This window comes from Schistocerca gregaria, chromosome 2, assembly GCF_023897955.1.
Source record: "Schistocerca gregaria isolate iqSchGreg1 chromosome 2, iqSchGreg1.2, whole genome shotgun sequence".
NCBI classification, from domain to species: Eukaryota; Metazoa; Arthropoda; class Insecta; order Orthoptera; family Acrididae; genus Schistocerca; species Schistocerca gregaria.
Window position 1 is genome coordinate 361,790,887 of NC_064921.1, and position 23,452 is coordinate 361,814,338.

General features: G+C 44.1%; 2 protein-coding genes across 2 annotated transcripts in view; one reads left to right on the top strand and one right to left on the bottom strand.

Moving 5' to 3' along the window:
• Window positions 1-23,452, top strand: part of LOC126337076 (pseudouridine-5'-phosphate glycosidase-like) — a 1,418,644-nt gene that overhangs the window by 267,891 nt on the left and 1,127,301 nt on the right. The gene's annotated exons all lie outside the window — the stretch shown is intronic.
• On the bottom strand, window positions 774-9,999 carry LOC126337075 (uncharacterized). Its single transcript, XM_050001419.1, has 3 exons — window positions 8,654-9,999; window positions 8,050-8,269; window positions 774-7,965 (listed from the first exon to the last, which is right to left on the bottom strand). Exons 1-3 carry the CDS (start codon window positions 9,410-9,412, stop codon window positions 7,562-7,564), a joined length of 1,383 nt encoding a protein of 460 aa, XP_049857376.1. The 5' UTR covers window positions 9,413-9,999; the 3' UTR covers window positions 774-7,561.

Here is a 23,452-nt window from a genome sequence, read left to right on the forward strand (position 1 = left end):
TGTCGCGCTGCTGTAGGATCATTATGAAAGTTAGGAAAGAAAATAAGCTACTGAAGTAGTACGACGTCTTCACTTGTTTGGAAACAAACCCATCACTTGTAATGCAGACGTCACTTTTCTATCAGTTTGTTTCTCGTATGTAATGCGCAGCAGATACGCCGAGCGTATTGTGCCAACTGCATCGAACACTTCAGAGACATTTCGACAGCTTAGTCAGTTTGGAAACTACTCTAGTAAGCAATATTCTACAGCAGTATTTGATAACCCGTATCAGAGAACTGTAAAGAGACCAGTAATCAACTGGCTCTTGTAATTAAACCAAATAATGCGCTTCCATAAATATTTATATCATATGGCCAGTGTAACGCTTGCTTATTGTATTTCAAATAATTACTATGTTTTCTAACTGCTAAAGTTTGTGCGTTTCTAAGGGAATTTCGTGCGTTGTACATAATAGTGTGCAAATAACTACAATATGTTATATCGTGTGTAAACAGCTGTAGTATGTCACTACTGACATGATTTACAGTAATCTATAAGGCTCATTATATTTTTTAAGAACCGAGAGATAATTGTGTCAAAACTACTTTTAGCCTTACTCAGTCATTCTCATTGTATAGCAGCGGTCTCAAAGTTATTTTTCTAGAAACGAGACATCAAAATGCCTAATGCTCATAATTAAAAATCATGGTTTTGGCATCTTATAAGCAAATTTCCATCAATTGCAACATTCAAACATTAAATCAAGTACTTCTTTCCATTATTTATCGACTATAAACAAGGTGACGGGAATTACAGAAGTGATTCACGTTAAGAAAGAAAGTGATAAGCGAAAAATGAAAAAAAATTATTAATAATTTTCTTAATTATTTATATTGTGAATATTCAGGTAGTAAGTCTGCCATAAATGGATGCGGGTGTTTTTCTGATGCAAAGATAATGTGATAACTCTTCGTCTTCTAGATTTCCTGATTTGCAGTATTTGCTCCGAAATTGTGAGTGAGCCTTCAAACAATTTATTATTTCAGCTTTTAAATTGTATACAAATTGAGATGCTGAACCTTATGATTCACAACTTTGCTCAGTAGCTGTGCTGTTTCCTATGTTTCGCATTCGGCAAATGTTAATTTTTCGTTCTTGTAAAGAGATACATCAGCCCATGGCTGCCTTGAAATTTGCTCTCCTTTAATTTGTTTTATGTCCTTTGTTGACTTCAAGGGCTATATTTTCGTATGAACAATAAGTTTCAATTGTAATAGAATTTTTCCCCCCGGGTAAAAAAATCTCAGTGCAGCAAGCTAATTTTTAATGCGAACGGAAATGCATTGCAGCTATAAAAATATTGTGTGGCCTGTAGATCATTTTCAACTGGGAAGATGACACAGACTGTTGGTAACGATATTCCAACTCTAATATTCCCACATTTAATTAATAACTCTGTACTACCAACTTTTGGGCTTAAGCAGTCGTCAGTAATTTGACCATCTACCATTATTGCCTGCTATAAATATATTTGGTTGTAGTTGACAATGGAAACAATTATCGCCGTGCGATAACTTGAAACAAGTCTTGAACAGCCTGCTTTCAGTTGTGCGTCACTGCATAATGTGTTTTCTCCTTTGAATGTTGTCTCACTTACAGAAAATCTTTGCTTCTAGTAACACATTCTGTCTTTCTTTTATTTCCCTTATTTATTATTCTGTGTCTTTACGTAATTGATCAGATACAGTCTTAAGTGTCAATCGCTCCTCATAAAATAAAGATGTTAACACATTATAAACGGAGCAAAATATTCCGTGATTTCTGAGTATGCATACGTCCACAATTATTCCAAGGATAGAGCTAGTTTTATCGCATATATTGAGGTCCTGTTAGTAGAAGAATGATAGTTGAGACTTCGGTTGACGTAAAGTCTCAGGAGATGGCCTCTCGACTTCCTGGGCCGAGGCTCGGAAGGAAACCCGAAAACAGTTGCAAGTTTTGTCAACAGTTGGCCTTGTCGATTACTAGTAGAGAAGCTCAACAAAGTACTGTAAATGAAGTCTCTGAGTCACAGTTGATCAGTTGTAGGCGATTTGATGTTAATTTTTTTGGTCGTTGTAGGCGACATGATACGTAAGCTTTTCTGTTCGTATAGACGAAGAGTGACGACAGGTCTGTGCAGACTCGATATCGTGATCTCCAGCGAACGATTATTTGTGTTTCTTACGTTAATAAAACTGATACATAACCCTTTATTTCGCTGCCTTAAATTAAGACGAAAATTTCCTTCGACACGTACGTCAGTAGATGCTGGCAGAAGAACGAAAGAAGCAAACCTGGCGTTCCTAATCAAGCCAAGAGCAAATTAAATTTAGAGGGGGAAGCTTTCTCGTGATTGTTGAGAAAGAATAAATTCTCCGATCATAAAATAATTCTCTTATCCGAAGAAGGTTTTGAAACTGCGAGAAAAAATTGTTGTAGGTGCTTGGATGTTCGCCACTAACGATTTAGTTGATATAGAAACAGTCATCGCTGTGCGATGACTTGAAACACATCTTGAACAGCCTGCCAAAGGAATGCAGTGTCCCAAGCGATTGTTTCCCCAAAACACATTAAAGAGTAAGGAGAAGCAGTTGCTGGTATGTTAATGGTGCATCATTCGCAGTGGTAGACGTCTTTAGAATTATGAGAGAAAATGTGATGAATACTGAAAGAAATCTTTCGTTGAAATACAGACAACACAAAAGTAGATAGTAATGTATAGTAATTATCACTTACATAAACGGGAGTTTAAAAGACAAAAACCAGAATTTCATGGGCTGATATCAGAAACAAAGAATTTATTGGGAAAAACAACTAGGATGTATGAATTTTTACATTTATTTGTCTAAAATACCAAATCATCACATAGAAAATACATAATCATATATTTGTAGGTATCTGTTACCAAATCAGTCCAGCAGAACTTCGAAAGTAAAACTCACGTCACCGTTCATTCTGGGAAATAGAAAGCACACAGTATAAAATGTAATTGCTATCACGTGCGAAGCAGATGTTATTTACAAGCAATTTCGTCATGTTTTAGTTGCGTGATGCACTAAGGACCGTTTTGTAGCCATACGTACATCGACTTATAAACGTTGGTAAAATTGTTGAACGGGTAGGAACTAAGAAACAAATTTTGGGTGCTGCGTCTACGTTATCATCTTTAGAGTTTTATTTAAGATGAAGTCATTGAAAAAGAGCTGATTTAATTGAAGAAGATATAAAATCCCAATCACTGTGATTCATATACTGTACACCTAAGGATGAAAAATGAAAGAAAGCCGTCGCACCATTTGAACTGAAATCCCCTTCATGGAATCCTTATACTTTTGATCAGCCCTTGGCGCGTGCGTATTTTTTAGGCCTGTGAGCCATCATTAGTGGCGACGTTTGTACTGATGCCTGTTGCACTTGAGACGCCTTGATAAACTTGCGCACTGGAGATCCCGCTTCTTGGAAAGGGAGGCACGCTGGCTCCGGTTCGAATCCTTCCGACGGATTAACCACGAGAGACGATGTGCCGAACACTGTGGATGTGGATTTTAGGTGGTTTCACACATCCTACTAGGTGAATACCGGGCTGGTTCTCACACTCCGCCTCAGACGCGCGCTACGCAAACATTCAGAAAACTCTCTCAGACTCTAGGCGCAGACATATGGTGTACCGATTCCGTCCTGGTGCGTAAATGGGAGGGTGATGACCTGAGGTGTTCAATGTCCTTAAACTCGTAAACAGGAGCAGTAGCATCATGTTGCGCTTTGATTGGCGTATTTAGCTTAATTCATTATATATTTCTTATATTGTTGACGTTTCTTCGTACTTCAAAGTCCTCCGCTGATGCCTTTTCCTAATAAAAGACGTAAACATCGGTGTGAAGGACTTGTGTGGAAATTTGAGGGAGGAATGCTTTTGGACCCAAATCTTTCCCAATAGCGTTTGTTTCGTAACATAACCCAAAAAAATAAAGTCTGCAGGAAAACGTTCAGTGTTTGATACTATTAACTGATATTACAGGACCAGTGAAAACAGATAGGCGGCGTCTACGGTCCTCACTCCTACAGTCTTTATTTCGCGGCCGTAAGCAAATTAGAACTTGAACCTCGATGATAACTTCGTAGTGCCATCATGGATCTAACACAGACATCTTGTTTTCTCGGGCTCTTTTCCAGGTGAGCAACTTGGTCAACATGGTCACGTCTGGTATCCGCTATCGCGTGTCCTTATTAATTTGTCATTGATGTTCAACGGAGCGAATGCCTTCCCAGAATTCAAAGGACAACATAAATAATTTCCTACAGTTGTTTAATCGTAGCTTCGTATGTCTTCCTGCAAAAATTCATTCAACGTTTTTGATGCCACAAGTTGCGCGATGGATTTTAAATAAACGTATCTGGACAACAAATGATAGTAATAAGTATAAGGTGACTGAAAACTATGAGCGCAAGAAATGGAGATGACATACTTTTCAGTGGATCATAACAAATCACCATATCATATTGCACAGTGGTTTACACTTTGTTTTTATTAAAACATATATAATTTTAGCAGAAACGAAAATTTCCCTCCGCCCCTCGAAATATAGACAGAAACCGTGATTAAGTTTTAGAAGCGAGAATCCACGCACATTATACTGCGAGATCCAAAATATAGTTCTACGTTTTATTTATATCCATACGCTGTTGATGAAATTTTATCGTGTTCCCTTTTCTACTTGTAATTTTCAATTGAATTGAGTAAGACACTTGGCGAAATATTTCTTCAAGGTGAGGTCGATAATCCGATAAAATACCATCAGCACAATCCCCACGAAAGCCTGAATACACTTGGCTCTATTTTTAAATATTTTTCAACTATTGAAAGATAAGGAACAATATGTGACACGTCAATGAACAGTCGGTGAATACAGGAGATAGCGGATGCCTCTTTGCTTATTTGATAGATTTTGACTGGTACAAGAAAATTTTGTGGGTAGACAAATGTGTTCTTTTGCCGTCATCACAAATCATTGCATGTAATTACAGATGTTGCTGCAGTGATGAATTTATGAGAATAGCTACAAAACGGCTATGGATGATCGTAGGCGATATATCGCCCCGGACTCGGAAAGAACAAGCAAGTAACATACTTCAGACAGACAGTTTTCCTTCAGTTCTTAACTTGCTGCAGTACACCAGGTGGAGCTCACCAGAGGGATCAGAAGCGACTGCCTTGTGACCCTACAGATCAGGGAAATGCTAATGTCCAGGATATTGGAAATTAGCTATGCTGCAGCTAATGGTGACTGGTGCCACCGCAATTACCGCATGCTGCCGCGCCAGTGCTGCAGCCTGGTGGTTCAGCGCTGTACTACTGTCTGTGCTGTTACTGACTATAGAGCGCCATACAGTAAAACGTACAAATACTGGACGTAACTAGTTATTACAGGTACTTGTAGTCTAAAAATCTAGTATCTAACGCTTATTTAGAGGCAATACAGCTGTTAAACAAACTAAATGAATAGTGTTGTTAACTCAGCAGCATAGAAATAGCTGAAACAAACCTTCGTCATAGATGTAAGTTGTTAACTGGGAAAGGATTCGAAGCCGGATCTCTACCTTTCATGATCTGCACTATGCTATCTGCATTACCTGGGTTCGTTTCAGAGATCGAGTCAGCGTCTGAATTTACATCTAGATTTCTCCTGCATTTTAATGCTTCTGTGTGACACTCCTGTTACTTTACACCGCTAGCGGGAAACAATGGCCTGCTTTATAAAGTAATTCTGAATGTGCGATGATACCACTGCGTAAAATATTTTGTTTTCTTCACCAATGACATATTCAGTGGAGTGAGGTTCTGTATTTCTGAAAGTTACTTCAGAGGTATCATTTCATTTCACTGCATCTTCATTGATTTCGTCTACCTTAACTCGTTTCATATCTGTGAAGTTAATTCAACCCCTCAGTAGTCAGTTACAAAGCAAGTCCAGCGGCGCGTATCTCGCGTAATAATCGGGGCTGAGACCAGCTGCCTACAGTATCGGTCTAAAATTGTATTATTATTATTATTATTATTATTACAGCCAAGAGACCTGAAAACCTACCGGGCGTCTCTCCGGTGACTCAGTAATCGCATGCCTTTTCTCTGCCATTTTCGAAGATATTTTCAATGTCGTTTTTGTAACGTGGAGTCACTCCAATCCTGCTTAATGGTTATTTTGTGCGACGGCCGGTATCAGGCGTAAGCGGCGCTCGTTTCTGATTACAAGAAAACGTTGCTAAAAGAGTACTTTCATTAGCTCAAACGATAGCGCAGGCAGTGACCGTGGAAAGCGCGTGCTACGCAACTTCGTCTAGACAGGGCAGGTATAGAACTGGCTCTGTCATTCGTCCAAGGTCTGATATCCTTCTGTTTTCTCTTAACTTCTGTAAATGGCCGTGCATGAAATATCGCACCAAACTAATACCACACATCTGAGTCGACTATGTACATAAAATTACAGTATAAACAACATTTAATGTAGAGTTAAAACTAAAACATTTACCGTTGACGATCGGCATACCTTGAAATACTCAATGAGCGATGTTTTTTGAGCTGAATAGCTTACATATAATAGAATAAAACATCAGGGTAAACTGTAATTGTGATAAATGCGAGAGGAAAGGCAAATGACGTCTCTTAGGAGAGATACAGGGCACTTATCGATACGTAGGCCGTTCAGCATTCGTTCTTCCTGAAATCCTTTCTTCAGGGTTGATTCAGGAAGAAAGGATCACATAGATTTCTGAATTGGTCGTTAGATGCTCATGCTTCCACAAACTGGAAATCACTGCCCTCGGGAAATAACCGGATTCGAGTTTCGGGGAGGCACAGAGTTGTAATAAATACGATGGTTGATGCTGAATCGTTGACGCGCTCTTCCACAATATTGATGTCAACAGTATGATGGGACAGATGTCAGACGTTTGGTCGTTTCGTTCCGCATGAGACTAACTGATAATTTGCTGCTACAGACATTTTTAAAGATATGCTCGAGATATACTAGGGATGTATTTGCCGTACCTGTGAGTTAGATTATTCAATGAAAATAACGGTGACGATGAACAAGTTAGGTACAGACATTTCTAAAGTAAACAGAGCTCATAAATTTTTGTTTGAGATGAAGATACCATCGATTAATTTAGATTGATTGGTGTTTTTGATTAGCACATATTCGATCACATGATTCAGAAATTGTTCACACTGGCTCTATTTCATCTAGGAGACAGTTTTGTTCACAATTGTCGGACAGCTAAGTGGCTGTCTGTGTGTGTTTTTATATGTACACTCCACTAGTCTGTTTCTTTGCGATATTACACTTTTTTTAAAAAGTGTCACGTGCTAACGTGTCCTATAGTGGCAAACACACGGGACAAATTGCCCGCACGTGTTTGATCTCCAAGCATAGAAGCAAAGCTGTCAAGCGAGGGGAAGGGCTGCGGTGTAGGAGCTTTGGCGCCGAACTTAGAAGTGCCTTCCCCGCAGAGGGAAGCACCACAGCAGCAACGACCTTAGTCAGATCTGTGTCTGGTGCCTGGAGAGCAGCCTGTTGAGCTCCTGCAGCTCGTGGATCTCGTAGTTGTTGTTGCCGTTGGAGCCGCAGCCGCGCCGAGGACCGCTGCTGACGGGTTTGCCCGCGCCGACGTCCTCCGAGATGATGAGGGCGCAGTTGCTGTTGGTGTCGGAGTCGGTGCCGTCGTTGTTGAGCATGCTGAGGTGCCGGTGGGAGAGAGCGGCGGCGTGCAGCGGCGTCGCCTGCAGGCTGTCCGGAGGCTGGCGGACGCCGCCTCCCGCGCCTCCACCGCCGCCGCCGCCCACGCCCCCGGCGCCGCCCATGAGGTCGCCGTTGTTGGCGGCGGAGGCGGCGCGCGTGTGGTTCATGAGCAGCGGCTGCAGGTGAGGCGGCGTGGCGCCCGCCGCTGCGGCGGCCCCGGCCACGGCGGCCGCGTGCGCTGGCGACGGCACGCCCGCCGGGCTGATGGCGCCCGCCCCGCCGCCGCTGCCGCCGCCGCCCAGCTCCGTCAGCAGCAGAGGCGGCGGCCGCATCTCGCCCTGCAGGATCTTGATCTTCTGGATCATCTCGCGGATCTCGTACCGCAGGATGCCGAGGAAGCACAGCTTGAGGAAGGCGATGACGCAGTACCCGAGGACGAACAGGATGTCCGCGCTCTGGCGCAGCCAGAGGAGCAGGCGCGCCTCGCAACCGGTAGTGTGGTAGTGCGGCTGCGCGCCCGTAACGGTGGCGGAAGCCGTGCCGGAGCCGCGGAAGGGCGGCACGGCCGGTGCGCTGCCGCAAGGGTGGGCGCTCTTCTGGTTGGGACCGAGGGTGGCCCCCCGCTGGCTGGCCTCGATCGGAACGCGATTGGCGTCCATTTCAGAGTCTGGCGCCGTCGGGGACGAGCCTGCGGTACTGGCGTGTCTCTCCGAAGTGGCACCCAGGAACCGGCAGCAGCTCTCCGGCACGATGTCGTGCCCTCCGCTGTCGTGCTGGCGGTGGCCGTGGTCGTTCCACAGCCACTCCGGCTTTCCGACGTCCGGCGCGGCGGCAGCCGTCGTCGTCGACCCGACGACAGTAGCGGCCGTAGTGGGGCCGCCCAACGACGACACGTTGGCGGTAGCGGCTGCCGTCGGCGCCGTAGACCCAGCCGACGCCGAGACGGTGGCCCCTGCGCTGCGGTTCGCCACCGCCGCGTAGTCTTGGGCGCCGTCGACGCCGCAGCAGCGGTAGTCCCTCTGGAGAGCGTCCCACAGCGCCGTGAAGTCGCGGTCGACGCCGTACTCCGCCGCCAGCCGCTGCTTCAGCGTGGGGCGCAAGTCGGCGCAGATCTTGTCGAAGCGAAATACCCACACGACGCCGACGATGGCGTCGCCAAAGAGGAGCACCAGCAGTAGCAGCCAGTACACGTTGAGGAGCCGCTCGTTGAGGCGTAGCGCGCCCAAACAGCCGACCAGCTGCAGGAGGCCGCTCTGCGTCGCCAGGGCCAGGTAGGCGTAGAGGAAGCTGGGCTGGTACAGGGACAGGCCCGGCACGAGGTACCGCCGGGGGTCGGCCACCACGATTCTGCCCGCCACGATGGCGAATCCTAGCACGCTCACCAACAGCACGGCATTGCACGTGTAGATCCATAGACGGTAGTAGCGCATCGCAGTCGTCTTGCAGCCCTGCTGCTGTTGCGGGTGCAGCGACAGCTTGTGGTGCGTTCGTTTCTGCTTGTTACCGTTGTTGTTGTTGTTGTTATTGTTCCTCGTCTGGTAGTCGCTACAGTATATGGAGGCGTCCGGGGCGGGCTTCGTCATTCGTGGCGGCGGAGGAGAGGGCAGCTTGTAGTGTCGGAGGGCAGAGTGCTGCAGGAGCATCACCGTCATTGGTGAAGAGGGGCGAGGCCGGCCGTGTCGCGGAAAGCTGTCGTGGTGCGGCGCAGCTCATGGAGCTACCGGCAGCTGCTCGCCGCCACTCAGCGTGGCCGCATAGTCGCGCATGCGCAGCCACTCGCTGCTGCTCCACTCGCTCGCTGCAACTGCCTCGCCGCTTCCGACTCGTCTCGTGATCTCCGTTTATTCTGCTTTCTGGCTGATCATCACAACCTATCACATCTTCTTGGACGGCTGCTGCTCCGGGCACCTTCTTCCTGCAGTCTGTTTTTCCGTTGCTGCTGTACGAATCTACCCAATTACCATCTCTCTCTTTTCACAGAATATTATGTTACACAGTTAGGAGCGCTGTGAAGATTATACCTCCTCTAACCCCGCATATATGTTTCGTTGTCACAGACTGCCTCTAAACATGCAGTACAGCACTGTTCCAGCTAAAGGAAGCTTGGTGTTTGTTGTTATTCTTATTCGTGCACCCCACCTTGCGGCGTTTGCTACTTCCTTTACGAGCGAGTAGCGGCCTTAAGGTGTCTGGTAGGTCCTTGTCTTACAAGGCACTCTCCAGCGATGAGCTCGCAGAGCCTAAGGGTCCACGTTGCGTCACAGTTACCAGCATGCAGTTGTTTCGCCTTGGCAAGACCGTCACCACTACTTTATTGTCATCTATTTTATATTATAAATAGGTAGATTCTCCGTCGAAATGCCGATTTACGAACTTACTAGAAACAGCTAAACAATAACAGCACATTGACAACTATCAACAAAGCGTAAATACCTTTTAACATTAAGTAACTCTGTTTTAGAATTCCGTTGCCTTCCGCTTTACCAGTATTATATATAGTATAGTTGTGGCTTCCGCCTTATAAATTCAACAACACTGTACAATAAATCAACAAACTGAGCGGCCTAGTGTCGATATGCATGTTGTGTATGGGACTGTTGAAGCCCGAATTCATCCGAGGTCCTCCTCGGAGCTCAGTGTCCTCCAGCACAGTATCCTTGTGCCGTGGTTGCGCCTATTGCACGTCATGTCGCTAGTCGTCGGGCTTGTCCCGCTCCTGAAGATAGCCGAGGCCTCTAGGGCCGAAACCTTCTCTCCTCTTCTCAGCAGGGCTCGCGGTTGACGCTCCGGGCCCCTATTTTGCTGTTTCTATTTTTAATGTACCTCGAGTATTAGAAACAAGCAGTATGTGTCGGAGAAAACTGGCACGCGTAGCTACCTGCCAGTAACGAGCTTCGGTTCAAGAGTCTTGTCTGTTTTTCATTTCTTTTCATCAGTCAGTACACATACAGTGTATAGCTTGTTTCAGCTTATTCGTAGCAGAAGCCTGCACACAACACGTCACAAAGATTTATTCTACTTTCACACGCTTGTGATAGCTGTGGAACTGGGAGAAGTAATCTTTTCGTTGTCGAGTCCCACATGCATAACGATTCACAGTTCAGTGAACTGCAGTTGTGGCCGTGTCACAGATTCTCCTAATGCAGTACCACTCGCACGTTCTTGACGAGACTCAGCGCAAGTGGTCTCTGATGCATATATCCGATGTCATCTGATGATACTGAAGTGCTGACAACCTTTCCTGGTTGGTTATCGCTCCAAGTTATAGTTGGCCTGGTGTCCTTCCGTCCGACTTCTCACGCAGCGAGAACCTGCAACGAAAGAAAGTCATAATTATCGTTTGGCATTACATTTCTGCAAATAAAAAGGAGGTTGCGAAATAGTTTCATAACTACATCTGGGAATGTGATGAATGGTAATAATGTCAGTTGCAGTCAGTTGCTTTACATGTAAACTGGTAAACGAGCTGCTCTGTCACAAGATTAATCAGTGTGAGAGTAGTTTGCAGCACGCTTTTAGAAATGATTCCCTTCGATTCTAACGTCTTCACAAGAGTTTCCTGCTGCGACTGGCTCGCTGCCGGTTCTTGAGAATGGACTCATTGACGACGTTTGAGAAGGAATTGTAGCAATGGAAGTTTGAAAATCTCAAAAGAGCATCTGAGCAAATAGGAATCGAATGAGAACATATCTACGACAACGGCCGTACTTTGAGCTAGTTTACTGTAAGAAATAATTATTACGTTCTCTCATCCTGCCTCCAAGATTCTTTTGTCTTCATTTGAGTACGGTATGCTGTTCTTTTCTAATGCGCAACTTCTCTTATATATTTACAAGTACTTCCAGTTCACCGACAAGGTAAATTATTTTACTTTAAGAATGATATGCATTCCTCCCAGAGGCGATAGGACCGAAATAATAGCTCCCCTTCCCCACACTACATAATTTAAACTCTTAGACAAAATCTGGAGCCGTTTCTTTTACTGTGAGATACACACACGACGAGTACAATGAGGACACTAAAGTCATGAGATAACGATATGCACTTATACAAATGGCGGTAGAACCGCGTACTCTAGGTTTAATAGGCAGTGCATTGGCGGAGCTGCCATTTCTGTTTTTTTTCTTTTTCTTTTTTTTTTCTTTTGGGCGGTGGGGGGGGGGGAGGAGACCAGACAGCGAGGTCATCGGTCTCATCGGATTAGTGAAGGACGGGGAAGAAGGAAGTCGGCCGTGCCCTTTCAGGGGAACAATCCCGGCATTTGCCTGGAGTGATTTAGGGAAATCACGGGAAACCTAAATCAGGATGGCCGGACGCGGAACTGAACGGTCGTCCTCCCGAATGCGAGTCCAGTGTGCTAACCACTGCGCCACCTCGCTCGGTCTTGCCATTTCTATGGCATGGTGATTATGGCCGCACGACGGGAATTAACAGACTCTGAACGCGGAATGACAGTTGGAACTGGATGCGTGGGACATTCAGTTTCGGTAATCGTTAACGAATTCAGTATTCCGAAATCCACAGTATCAAGAGAGTACCGAGAATACCAAATTTCAGGTATTACCTCTCACCACGGACAAAGCAGTGGTCGACGGACCTCACTTAACGACCGAGGGCAGCGGCGTTTGCGTAGAGTTGTCAGTGCTAACAGACAAACGACACTGCTGAAATAGCGTCAGAAATCAATGTGGGACGTACAACGAACGTATCCGTTAGGACAATGCTGTGAAATCTGACGTTGATGGTCTATGGCAGCAGATGACCGACGCGAGTTCCGTTGCTAACAGCGCGGCATTACCTGCAGCGCCTCTCCTGGGGCCGTGGCCATGTTGGTTGGACCCTAGACGACTAGAAAATCGTGGACTGGTCAGATGAGTCCCAATTTCTGTTGGTAAGAGTTGATGGTAGGTTCGAGTGTGGCGCAGACCTCACAAAGTAATAGACCCATGTTGTACCAAGGCATTGTGCAAGCTGAAGGTGGCTCCATAATGATGTGGGATGTGTTTAAAAAGAATGTATTGGGCCCTATGGTCCAACTGAATCGATCATTGACTGAAATAGGCTATGTTAGACTACAGGGAGACCTTTCACAGCCAGCCATGGATACATGTTCACCAACAGCGATGGAATTTTTATGGATGACAACGCACCTTGTCACGGGGCCGCAATTGTTCGCAGTTGGTTTGAAGAACACTCTGGACAGTTCGAGCGAATGATTTGTCCGCCCATCGAACATTTGTGGACATAATCGAGAGGTCAGCTCGTGCACAGAATACTGCATCGGCAACACTTTTGCAAGTATGGACGGCTGTAGAGGCAGCATGACTCTCTATTTCCGCAGAGGACTTCCAACTACTTCTTGAGTTCATGCCACGTTGAGCAGCTGGACTACGCCGGGCGAAAGGCTGTCCGACACGATATTAGAAGGTGTCCCATGACTTCTGTCACCTAGGTGTATTAGGACCTTGTAATGGGGTGAACGGGAAAGAAACTTCCAAGGATGTTCTATGCTGCCGTGTCGGAAGATAAATGGCAATGTCATTCAAAGATTTGTTTCTCTAGGTTAGCAGTGAACCCGTATGACAGGATATTGTGAATTTCAAAGTTGGCGGCAGTATCAGTCGATGTTTTGTTCACTGTGTGACAAACAGTGGATATGGTGCAAAATTTGCTGACGTGGAAGATTTTTTGGAAGTACCAATATAAATTGTGTTGTTTTTAATTTAGGTACATGACAAGCAAATTTGCAATACAGCCCCATTAATCAGAAGCTGAGTTTTGGCAAACAGAAAATGTAGCACTGTGTTTGCGGAATTTGTGGGGTGAATAGAAACAGTAATCGTTAGTGTTTCGTTGGAAGAAGGCCAAAAATTTGACGGAAATGAAGAAGCCCTAGCACTGTTCTCAGCCTAGTAAATTTCGCTGTCATTTTACTGAATGGAAAAAGCAAAAAGTCATTTACATTGTATGCAAGTAAAATTTGCTATTTAAGAAGCAAGACCTATTAAACACGCGTATTTTAACAAATGGTTCAAATGGCTCTGAGCACTATGGGACCTAACTACTGAGGTCATCAGTACCCTAGAACTTAGAACCACTTAAACCTAACTAACCTAAGGACATCACACACATCCATGCCCGAGGCAGGATTCAAACCTGCGACAGTAGCGGTCTCACGGTTCCAGATTGTAGCGCCTAGAACCGCACGGCCACTCCGGCCGGCCGTATTTAACAGCCTGGTAGTTTTCAGCACAGATTTCGTTAGGTTGGCAAACTTGTACGTGAACAAACCTAATAGGAAGAGACAAAATGAACACACAATAGTTAGACTTTAAATCACAGTTTCCGATGAAATATCTGTAACTAGTGACACAAGACTAATAGTGCTCCACAGAAATCAACGCAAGCAATAAGAAAATTGTCAAGAAAAGAGTTCGTAGTATGAAATCTTGTTTATGTATCTTAAGCGAAGTTATAGTGGGACCTCCGGCATGTGACCAGATGAGAGATGTGGATGTAGATGTAAAGGAAACACAGGTGGCAACTAAAAAAGTGGATAACTGAAAGTAATCACTTATTTGCGTGAAAAAACAAGACGTTAACTATTTTAGAATCTACAAATCTCGCATATCAAAACAAATTTGTATTGTTCTAGATTCCAGTGAAGATGCGTTAAAGTAAAAGGCGAAACGCGTGTGGAAGAAATAAAACACAGTACAACAAGAGAAGGCGGTTTTTATTTACAAAACGAATATTTCCGGACTCTCTGCTGATGAAGGCGCCACAAACAAACTTGTTAACGTGCACAGAGTTTAACATATTTTTTTGTATTCATAGAATTGTGTTAGAAATGACATTTCAAGGTTGAAATGCGCACATAATAGCATGTACGTTAGACGAAAAATTTTCGATGCCATCTGAAGATAGGAACTAATTATATTCATAATCGCATAAAATTGTAAATGGCATTAAACCGAAAATAGTTCTTAAATGTGAGTGGTTGCAGGATAATTTTCCAGAAATGAAATGTTGCAATGCCGACGCTTTTGGATGTCTCTTCTGCCACTTTGTGATTGTTTTCGTTGTGGGCATGCTGCTGTTCCTCTAAGACGTGAATGCATTGTCCCGAGTTCATCCTAGATGTAACTTTTACCATTCCTCCCACTCCAGTTGTAGTCCATCCAACCCTAAACAACTAACCTTTTTCTTCCGAGTTATCTGATCTGTAAGAAGTCAATCTGTTATCCTGATACGAAGAAGAAACCTTTTCGTCGGACCAAATTACCAAAGCCCAGAAGTCTTAGGCAGGTGAGAGGTAGTGATTCTCGGTGTGATCTGTTATGGCTTGTTTTTCTGTAATCTTTTGGTTGTAGAAACCAGCAGTTTGGAGACGTCTCTGGAACGTAATATATACATTGACAGAACGAAATTTCTGTTTACTGCCGTAGCTGAAATGAATGCATTCTCGACGGTGTAATCTAAAATGACTCGATGTTGGTACCTGGTAATTTTTTTAGGCAGTCCAGCGCTTAGGCGAGTATGAAGAGCTCCTTCGCCGTCCTCTTTATCCCTTCATATCCATATTTTCTCAACAACATGAGAAATGCTAGCTGCTTCTGCAACACGAGCCGTAGGACGACCGTTAGTTGTAACAAGTAAGTAAGGCATGGTCTTCATTTTCATATACGTAGCTGTTGAAGCAGCTCACACATAGTAGACGAGCGTTTATGAAGTAGTGCGCTCTCTGCAGATTGGTCCCAGGACATGCACGAAGCGCACAACTGTAGCAAATTGTGGGCGCAGTGCGTGCTAATAGAGTCCACTTACAACATGTGCGTTAACACATCAATATGAGTCCGAGTCAAAAGAAAGCAGTTGCCATCAAACGTCAACTTCTGTTGGAAAGAAAGTATTGTTGTCTGATAGTGCATGCTGGCATACTGCCGACACACAGTTGAAACCATACTTTAGTTGGGTTTTGAGATGTTGGGAAACGCTACCTGCAGTCCATATTTCGCACCTTTCGATTATATCCGTTCGGGGCCGCTCAAAGAAGGTTTATGAGCTCGTCACTTTGTACAAATAATGAAGTGCGACCAGTGAAGCATGAAAGGTTATGTCAGCCACAAGTTTGTGGACGTTGAACCAAGTTCTTAAAAATTTTGAGTAGTTCTTTTAAAAAAAAATCCGTGTAATTCTGGACTTGCCCTCGAAAATGCACAGATCAGCGTACCAAATTTTCAATATGTCATTTGTCCGAGGGCTATCCATAGAGCTAGGTCCATTTTTATGCATCACGGGAAGTGTTTGTGTGGCGGCGGGTGGATGGAGCGTTAGGGATGTTGGTAGGGGGGGAGGGGGAGGAGGAGGGCAGTGGAACAAACGCTACACTGACTCGTGAAGTGCTTTTGGTGGTGCAAAATGGCAAAGTTGTTGACATCAATCGGGAAATCTTTGTTGCATACTAACCGAAAGTGATGAGAGACGGTTTTGTGCGACCATGGTGTCGTTTGTTTAAGAATTTGACGTCATATGTTCTTTATCTTCGACAGAAGTCGCCGTCCATAAGTAGCAAAGAACAGGTACTGAAAATATGCGAAAATATTCTTGTAAACAGTTTTTCACTACATCTCACCTGTGAGACAAGATTCCAGAGATTTCTGGAGATGGTGACTAAGGTCTGTGTTTGTTTCGAAACCCAATTCTGAGAACTTTAAAACTCAACGTATGACTACCTCTCTGCACTTCCTTTCTCGTTAACTCTTCGGAAGAATGTGGCCTACTGAACAGAATCGTGACCGAAAACTAATGTAGGGACAAAACAGCAGTTAAAAGTTTCGGGTCACATCATATAATCAGTTGTTTTGATTTCTATTGGCTTCACTTTTGTGCTCGAATCTACTTATATTTTGATACTACGTTGTTTATTTTTGAATATATTATTCGCTATAGTGTCAGGGAGCTGCTACTTTTCATAATTACGGACTATGCCAATGCACTGTCAGATCTTATGTCCACTTCCTCTCTAAACTCGATATTGATCAACTTCAAAGAAAGCACGTTCAGGTGTGCTTAAAAATTCACAGCGGTACGTCCGTGCTGTAATCTTGGCCATTCTACGTAAACACACAAAAGTAAAAAAAATGTGGAATTTTTTAGATTTTTTTGACAAATTTGTTCATATAAAGCCTCACGGAGGTTATTTCCTGTATAGCCTCGTAGGAAAAGTATAGTTTCTGCGCTGCCTGTAGGGGTAACCTGTTCGCATAAAGCTTACGCACGTGGGTGCTTCAGGGTGAACAGAATGGCGGTGGATCTAGAGATTAGCCCTGGAATTAGAGGGCGGCGTATAGGAATATGTGGGAGGAGCTGCGTGCCTTGTGGAGCCTCGTGTGTTTGCTTTACGCCACGGCACTCTCCACAGCGAAATTAAGCGCCGAGCCGAGTCGGCGCCAGAGAGTACAACGTGTGATGTCGACCGCTGATCGAACGTGGCAGCAGCAACAGCCGCCGCTGGCAGGCAGGGCGTGGCTCGGCCATGTAGTGGAGAGACTAGTTTCCTATAGCAGGACAGCACAACAAACTGAAAAGCAGGTCCTAAGCCCGCAGTTATCCAGGAGAAGTAACAAGATGAAGCATTATTTCTAGTCCTGTAAGATATCATGCATACAAAAGTTGAATAATGCAGACTATTAAGGTATCTCTATGTTTGCAATTTAATCGCTGATTGCAACCCCCCCCCCCCCCCCCCCTAAGTCCACTTTCGGTGAAAATTGTTTTAAACTTAGAAAAGCAACTTTGTATACAGCTACTCCAGACTCTGTACGAAAACAACCAGAGTCATCGTATCCTGCCATGCAGACAGAGGTGGAAAGTTTGAGCTGGGCGCAGAAACAGCCGAAGTCCTGGACTTTGGTCAATTTTCTTCTCAGCTGTTGCTGCTATAGTAATGTGTGGTACATCTGCATAGAAGAAATTGGTATTTGGCATTCTTGTGAAAGTGGACGTAGAGTCTTATACCAATAGTTATGGGAAGAAAAGAGTGACATATTCTTTGGGATATCGAAGAAATATTACGAAGATAGATAAAATTCGTGGGGGGAACATGTGAGTTATACAGGCAAATCAGTTCAAAAAAAGGTGACAGGAGAAGACTACAAGTCTCGAAGAGGCTTATTTAGTATAATCGGAGAAGGCAAAAGAACTCTTATTTTAACACATTTTCGGAACATCGTATGTATGAATGAAAAGGACCTTTTCCTACAACGACTGATCACAGCTACTGATGCAAAAAAAGAAAGAAAACACCTCTCAAGAAATGAGTAGGGCGTGTAAAATTCTTTAGCTACTTCGTCCTTTTTGGAGACAAATTTTTGAGTTAGGTAGAAAAGCTTTTTTAAGTATTTAAGGAATAACTGGCGACGGATTAAAAGGATTCGCAAAGTATTATGTAGTGGTCATGCGCCGAAAGATGGAAAAGGTAAATCTAAGAGCGTTAATGGTATCCCATCCGAGAAAATTGTCAAAATTAGAGATCACACTAGGTCACTCCCCGTAAAGGAAAATCATCATGGCAGCTGCACCATGCACTACCTACACTGTGAGTTATTGTGAAAAGAATGCATCAACCTTCAATTGCTAAACGTGCTGACTCGCCAGTGAAGTACGAGTTTTACGATAAGGTATTTCGTCAAAACTTTTCACTTGCTTTCTGAAGACCTAAATGAGACACTTGCTGTACTTACGAAGAGTTGACGTTAAAGATTAAATCAAAACACTCAATAACGCCGCAAAGAGAGCAACAATGGTAGAGAAGACTGTCGATATTCAACAAATTTTATAATGCTCTACTAAATGATAAAATCCAATATCCAGGAACTACTACTCCAGTTTGTACTACGTACATGAAAAATGTTCAGCTTCCTCGGGTCCTTGTGCAAGAACTGTTCTACTTGCACCAGTTGACTGTTGCAGTATTTTGTGTATATAATCTACAAACAAATTCATCTGTTTTCATCTGTGTCATGAAGGGCTGCGAAGAAAGGGCCTAGTGAAGACTGTACTTTTCTGTTATGCTACACCAATGAATTATGGCCCCAGATGTCAAAAATTTATTTCTGTTTTGTGATAACTGCCCGGGACAGGAGAAACACAACAGTATGATCTTTGAAATGAGACAACATTTTTACCGTATCCGCAGTCAGTCATTCCTGCAGTCTGATAGGATATTTAGAGTAATAAAAAGGGCTCTCTAGAAAATAGAGAGATTTTCACAATCCAGGAATTAATGTAACTTATAGTAACTGCAAACTAATTTCTTTGGGCACTTGGTGGATGGAAATGAAATAGTAGACTTCAAGAAGTGGTGGCCATCAATCTATTTGAAGATTTGCTTTTCTCTTGAGGCGTCGAGACGAGATATTCCAAGTTCTGCCAAAGTACCACAAAATATTTCAAAATTTTATCATTACCGTTACAAAACATCAGTACCAGTAGTTGCAATGGAATTCATTAACGGACTTCAGACAAATAACTTCACCTTGAAATTTGATCGTAGTAACCAAAATTTCCATATGAAAAGTGTTATAAGGATGCGAAAGTAACTGTAGGAGTGAAGAGAGCGCAAGTCATCAAAAAATGTGTACGATTTGTTCCTGATAGTGAAATTGTGTCATCCTTCTGCAATGAAATACGAGGGTTGGAACTTTAATAGTGGCAACTATTTATTTACAGCTCGTACAAAATAGGTACGTGTTTCAAAGTTTTACTGACCTTCAAAGTAGTCACCAACATTGTGTATAACCCGTTGCCAGCGATGTGGAAGTCGTAGGATACTCTTAGCAGTGCCGGCTGTGTTGAAAGTTCGAGTGGTGCTGTCTATTGCCCGACGAATTTGTAGCAGTTCTGAAGCGAATGCCGTGAAGTGTTTCCGTCAATTTAGAAATCGAGTTGAACTTACGAGGGCTTAAGTCAGGGGAGTGCAGTAGGTGGTATAGCACTTAGCAGCCCCAATAGTCAAACAAATAAGTAACAGCTCGCACTGTACGTGCTTGAGCATTGTCCTGCAAAAAAGTGATGCAGAAAGTGTCATCACTTCTGTCTCTATGCTGTTCATTTTTGGAACACAATCTAAGCACACACTCATTACTACTAAAACACAACTTTACTATAACTGCTTGTCACATACCCATGCAAAGCCCACATTTGCGCATACATTTCCTGTACATACTATAATCACTGTAAAGTACGTCAATTACAAAGTAAAAGCATCTGAGGCACAGGCATAATCCATTAGCGCCTTACAATACTACATATTATAATTTACTTTTGTTCATATAAGGACGTCAGGAATATGCACACAGAAAGCTGTTCATAACACGACTTAGTTACAATGTGACGAGCGATTAAAACCTGTATGCTGGACTTTACCTGCCTAGGCACTATGGTCTTAGGTATTGTAAGCACTAAAAAAGAACGTATTAACTTGCTATAAAGCCTCTCACCATCTATACATTCGTTATGAGCAAGGTACGAATCAACTACGAAAACCTGCACAAGCACATGGAGTTACGAAATGCCAGATCAGAAGGAAAGCGATTACTTTGTAATTGACGTACTTTATAGTTATTATAGTTATGTACAGGAAATGTATACGCAAATGTGAGCTTTGCGTGGGTATGTGACAAGCAGTTATAGTAAAGTTGTGTTTTAGTTGTGATGGGTGGTAATACTGTGGGACTGTGTGTGCGCTGCTTGGACAGCGCTATCTGGTGGCCTGTTGTGAACCGCTAGAATTACAGCAGGTAAGCCTGCGCGGAATAGCATTTGTAGACTTAGAGAAAGCTTTTGACAATGTTGACTGGTATACTCTCTTTCAAATTCTAAAGGTGGCAGGGGTAAAATACAGGGAGCGAAGGCTATTTAGAACTTGTACAGAAACCAGATGGCAGTTCCAAGAGTCGAGGGACATGAGAGGGAAGCAGTGGTTGGGAATGGAGTAAGACAGGCTTGTAGCCTCTCACCGATGTTATTCAATCTGTATATTGAGCAAGCAGTGAAGGAAACAATAGAAAAATTCGGAGTAGGTATTAAAATCCATGGAGAAGAAATAAAAACTTTGAGGTTCGCTGATGACATTGTAATTCTTTCAGAGACAGCAAAGGACTTGGAAGAGCAGTTGAATGGAATGGACAGTGTCTTGAGAGGAGTAAATAGTTTAGACAAGAAGAGATTAGAAGCTTTCGAAATGTGGTGCTACAGAAGAATTCTGAAGATTAGATGGGTGGATCACATAACTAATGAGGAACTATTGAATAGGATTGGGGAGAAGAGAAGTTTGTGGCACAACTTTACCAGAAGAAGGGATCGGTTGGTAGGACATGTTCTGAGGCATCAAGGGATCACCAATTTAGTATTGGAGGGCAGCGTGGAGGGTAAAAATCGTAGAGGGAGACCAAGAGATGAATACACTAAGCAGATTCAGAAGGATGTGGGTTGCAGTAGGTACTGGGAGATGAAGAAGCTTGCACAGGATAGAGTAGCATGGAGAGCTGCATCAAACCAGTCTCAGGGCTGAAGACAGCAACAACAACACGATGCCGACCGGTGTGAAGCGAGCAGTGGTAGTTTCATCCGGTGACTTCACTTTTATATTTTATGGAAGAACGACCAGGAGAGCAGTATTTTAATATTTTTTATTGGTTGTGACAATGATTTTCATCACATGGTCTACCTCATGTACCATGATGTATAAATATTAATCCACGTTTCAGGTATGTTGTTCTGTAATAATTTTAATATATACCTTCTAAGTTATACCTTCACAGATCCGATGATGGCACCTTCAGAGTGCTGAAACCGGTCATCTAGTAAACGATAATGAGGCGATCGTGGCTTTTCAATTACTTTTCATAGGTGTTCAAAATGCACTCCCCCCCCCCCCCCCCCAATAGTATGCACGATATATGTCAATACGGTATTCAAATTGTTCCCACTCCGCAGCGAGCATCTCTTGATTTACAACTTCCACAGCTGCTATTATGCGATGTCTGAGTACGTTCATTGTTGTTGGTAACGGAGGAACATAAACAGAGTGTTTAATAAACCCCCACAAGAAATAATCACATGCAGTCAGGTCCGATGACCTTGGAGGCTAGTAATGTAAGGCTGAAGCATTTGGTCCAGTAATCTTTTGATTTAAAAATTCCCGCACTTTGAGATGCCAGTGTGGCGGTGCCCGCCCTGCTCGTATATGAAGTCGTTCGAATCAATCTCCAACTGTGGGGAAAGAAACTACTCCACCTTATTGAGATATGTGCTTCCTGTAACAGTGTTCTCTGCAAAGAAAAATGGACCATATACCTTTTCCCGTGAAACTGCAGGAAACACATTACATTTCGGAGAGTCCCTCTCATGTTGTACAACCCCATATTCTCACATTATGACGGCTCACCTTTGCATTTAAATGGAATGTTACCTCGTTACTAAACATTAAGCGTGCAGCCGGCGAGTGTGGCCGAGCGGTTCTAGGCACTACAGTCTGGAACCGTGCGACCGCAGGTTCGAATCTTGCCTCGGTCATGGATGTGTGTAATGTTCTTAGGTTAGTTAGGTTTAAGTAGTTCTAAGTTCTAGGGGACTGATGACCTCAGAAGTTAAGTCCCAAAGTGGTCAGAGCCATTTTGAACTAAGCGTGCAAGAATACTGTTATGCTCCGTCTTGCTACGAACGAAATTACAGAACTCCACACGTTGTTGTTTGTCACCTTCACGAAGAGCTAGCAGTAGCTGAATTTTGTATGATTTCATGTGTGAAAGTCGACGCAACACGCGCCAGACGGACACCGAGGGCATGTTGAGCTGTCGAGCTGCACGGCGACCGGATTTCTATGGATTCCTTCTGAAACTACGGTGGATGCACTCGACGTTCGTGTCAGACACTCGGGGACGGCCCGGCGATTTGCCTTTACACAAACAACCTGTTTCTCGGAATTGTTCATGCCATCGTCTAATGCTCTGTGCTGTACGAGGATCCACACCGTACCTAGTACGGAAGTAACGCTGAACAGTTACTACTGACCCGCACTGCGCAAATCGTAGAACACAAAACGCTTTCTGTTGTCCCGACACCTTTTTTACTACAACTGAAGTGGGCGCACACTGCTGCTACCTAGTGGGAACCATGTAAAACTCAAGAGTTTTCTCTCTCTAGCAGTTCATTGTTGATGATTTTTATACACTCTGTACTTTAAGGGCTGAATGCGTAATTCGGGACATCCTGTAGAAAATATGTTAGCGGTCACCGGAATTTTGTCGCTGGCGTTCGAGTTCACCCTGTTTGTCCTAATGTTTGAGAAAAATGTGGACGGGATGGCAGACGATAGGTGGTGGTCGTGTTGATCGTAGTGACGGTTGTTGTTGTTGTGTTGTTGGTGTTTATGCGGCCTGTCGGGAGCGCTCGGGGCACCTCGGAGCCGACAGGGCCACTGGAGGCGACGCGAGGTGACAGCGAGAACTGACGGGCGCGCAGGTAGCAGTCGCAGTTAGCGCCGGCCCCGTAATTGGGGCGGCGTGCAGTGCCGGACAAAGCCCGGGCCGTCGCCCGGAATCGCTCTCGCTGATGTAATTACACGCTCGCCGGAGCACCGGCCCCGCACGCTCCATTACTTGCACTCCCGCGAGGACGGTACGATA

Coding starts and splice junctions, on each gene's coding strand:
- LOC126337075 (XM_050001419.1), bottom strand. CDS start 9,412: ATGACGGTGATGCTCCTGCAGCACTCTGCCCTCCGACACTACAAGCTG. Junction 8,270..8,653: donor CGGCAGCCGCTACCGCCAAC/GTGTCGTCGTTG, acceptor ACGGGCGCGCAG/CCGCACTACCACACTACCGG. Junction 7,966..8,049: donor GACGGAGCTGGGCGGCGGCG/GCAGCGGCGGCG, acceptor GGGCCGCCGCAG/CGGCGGGCGCCACGCCGCCT.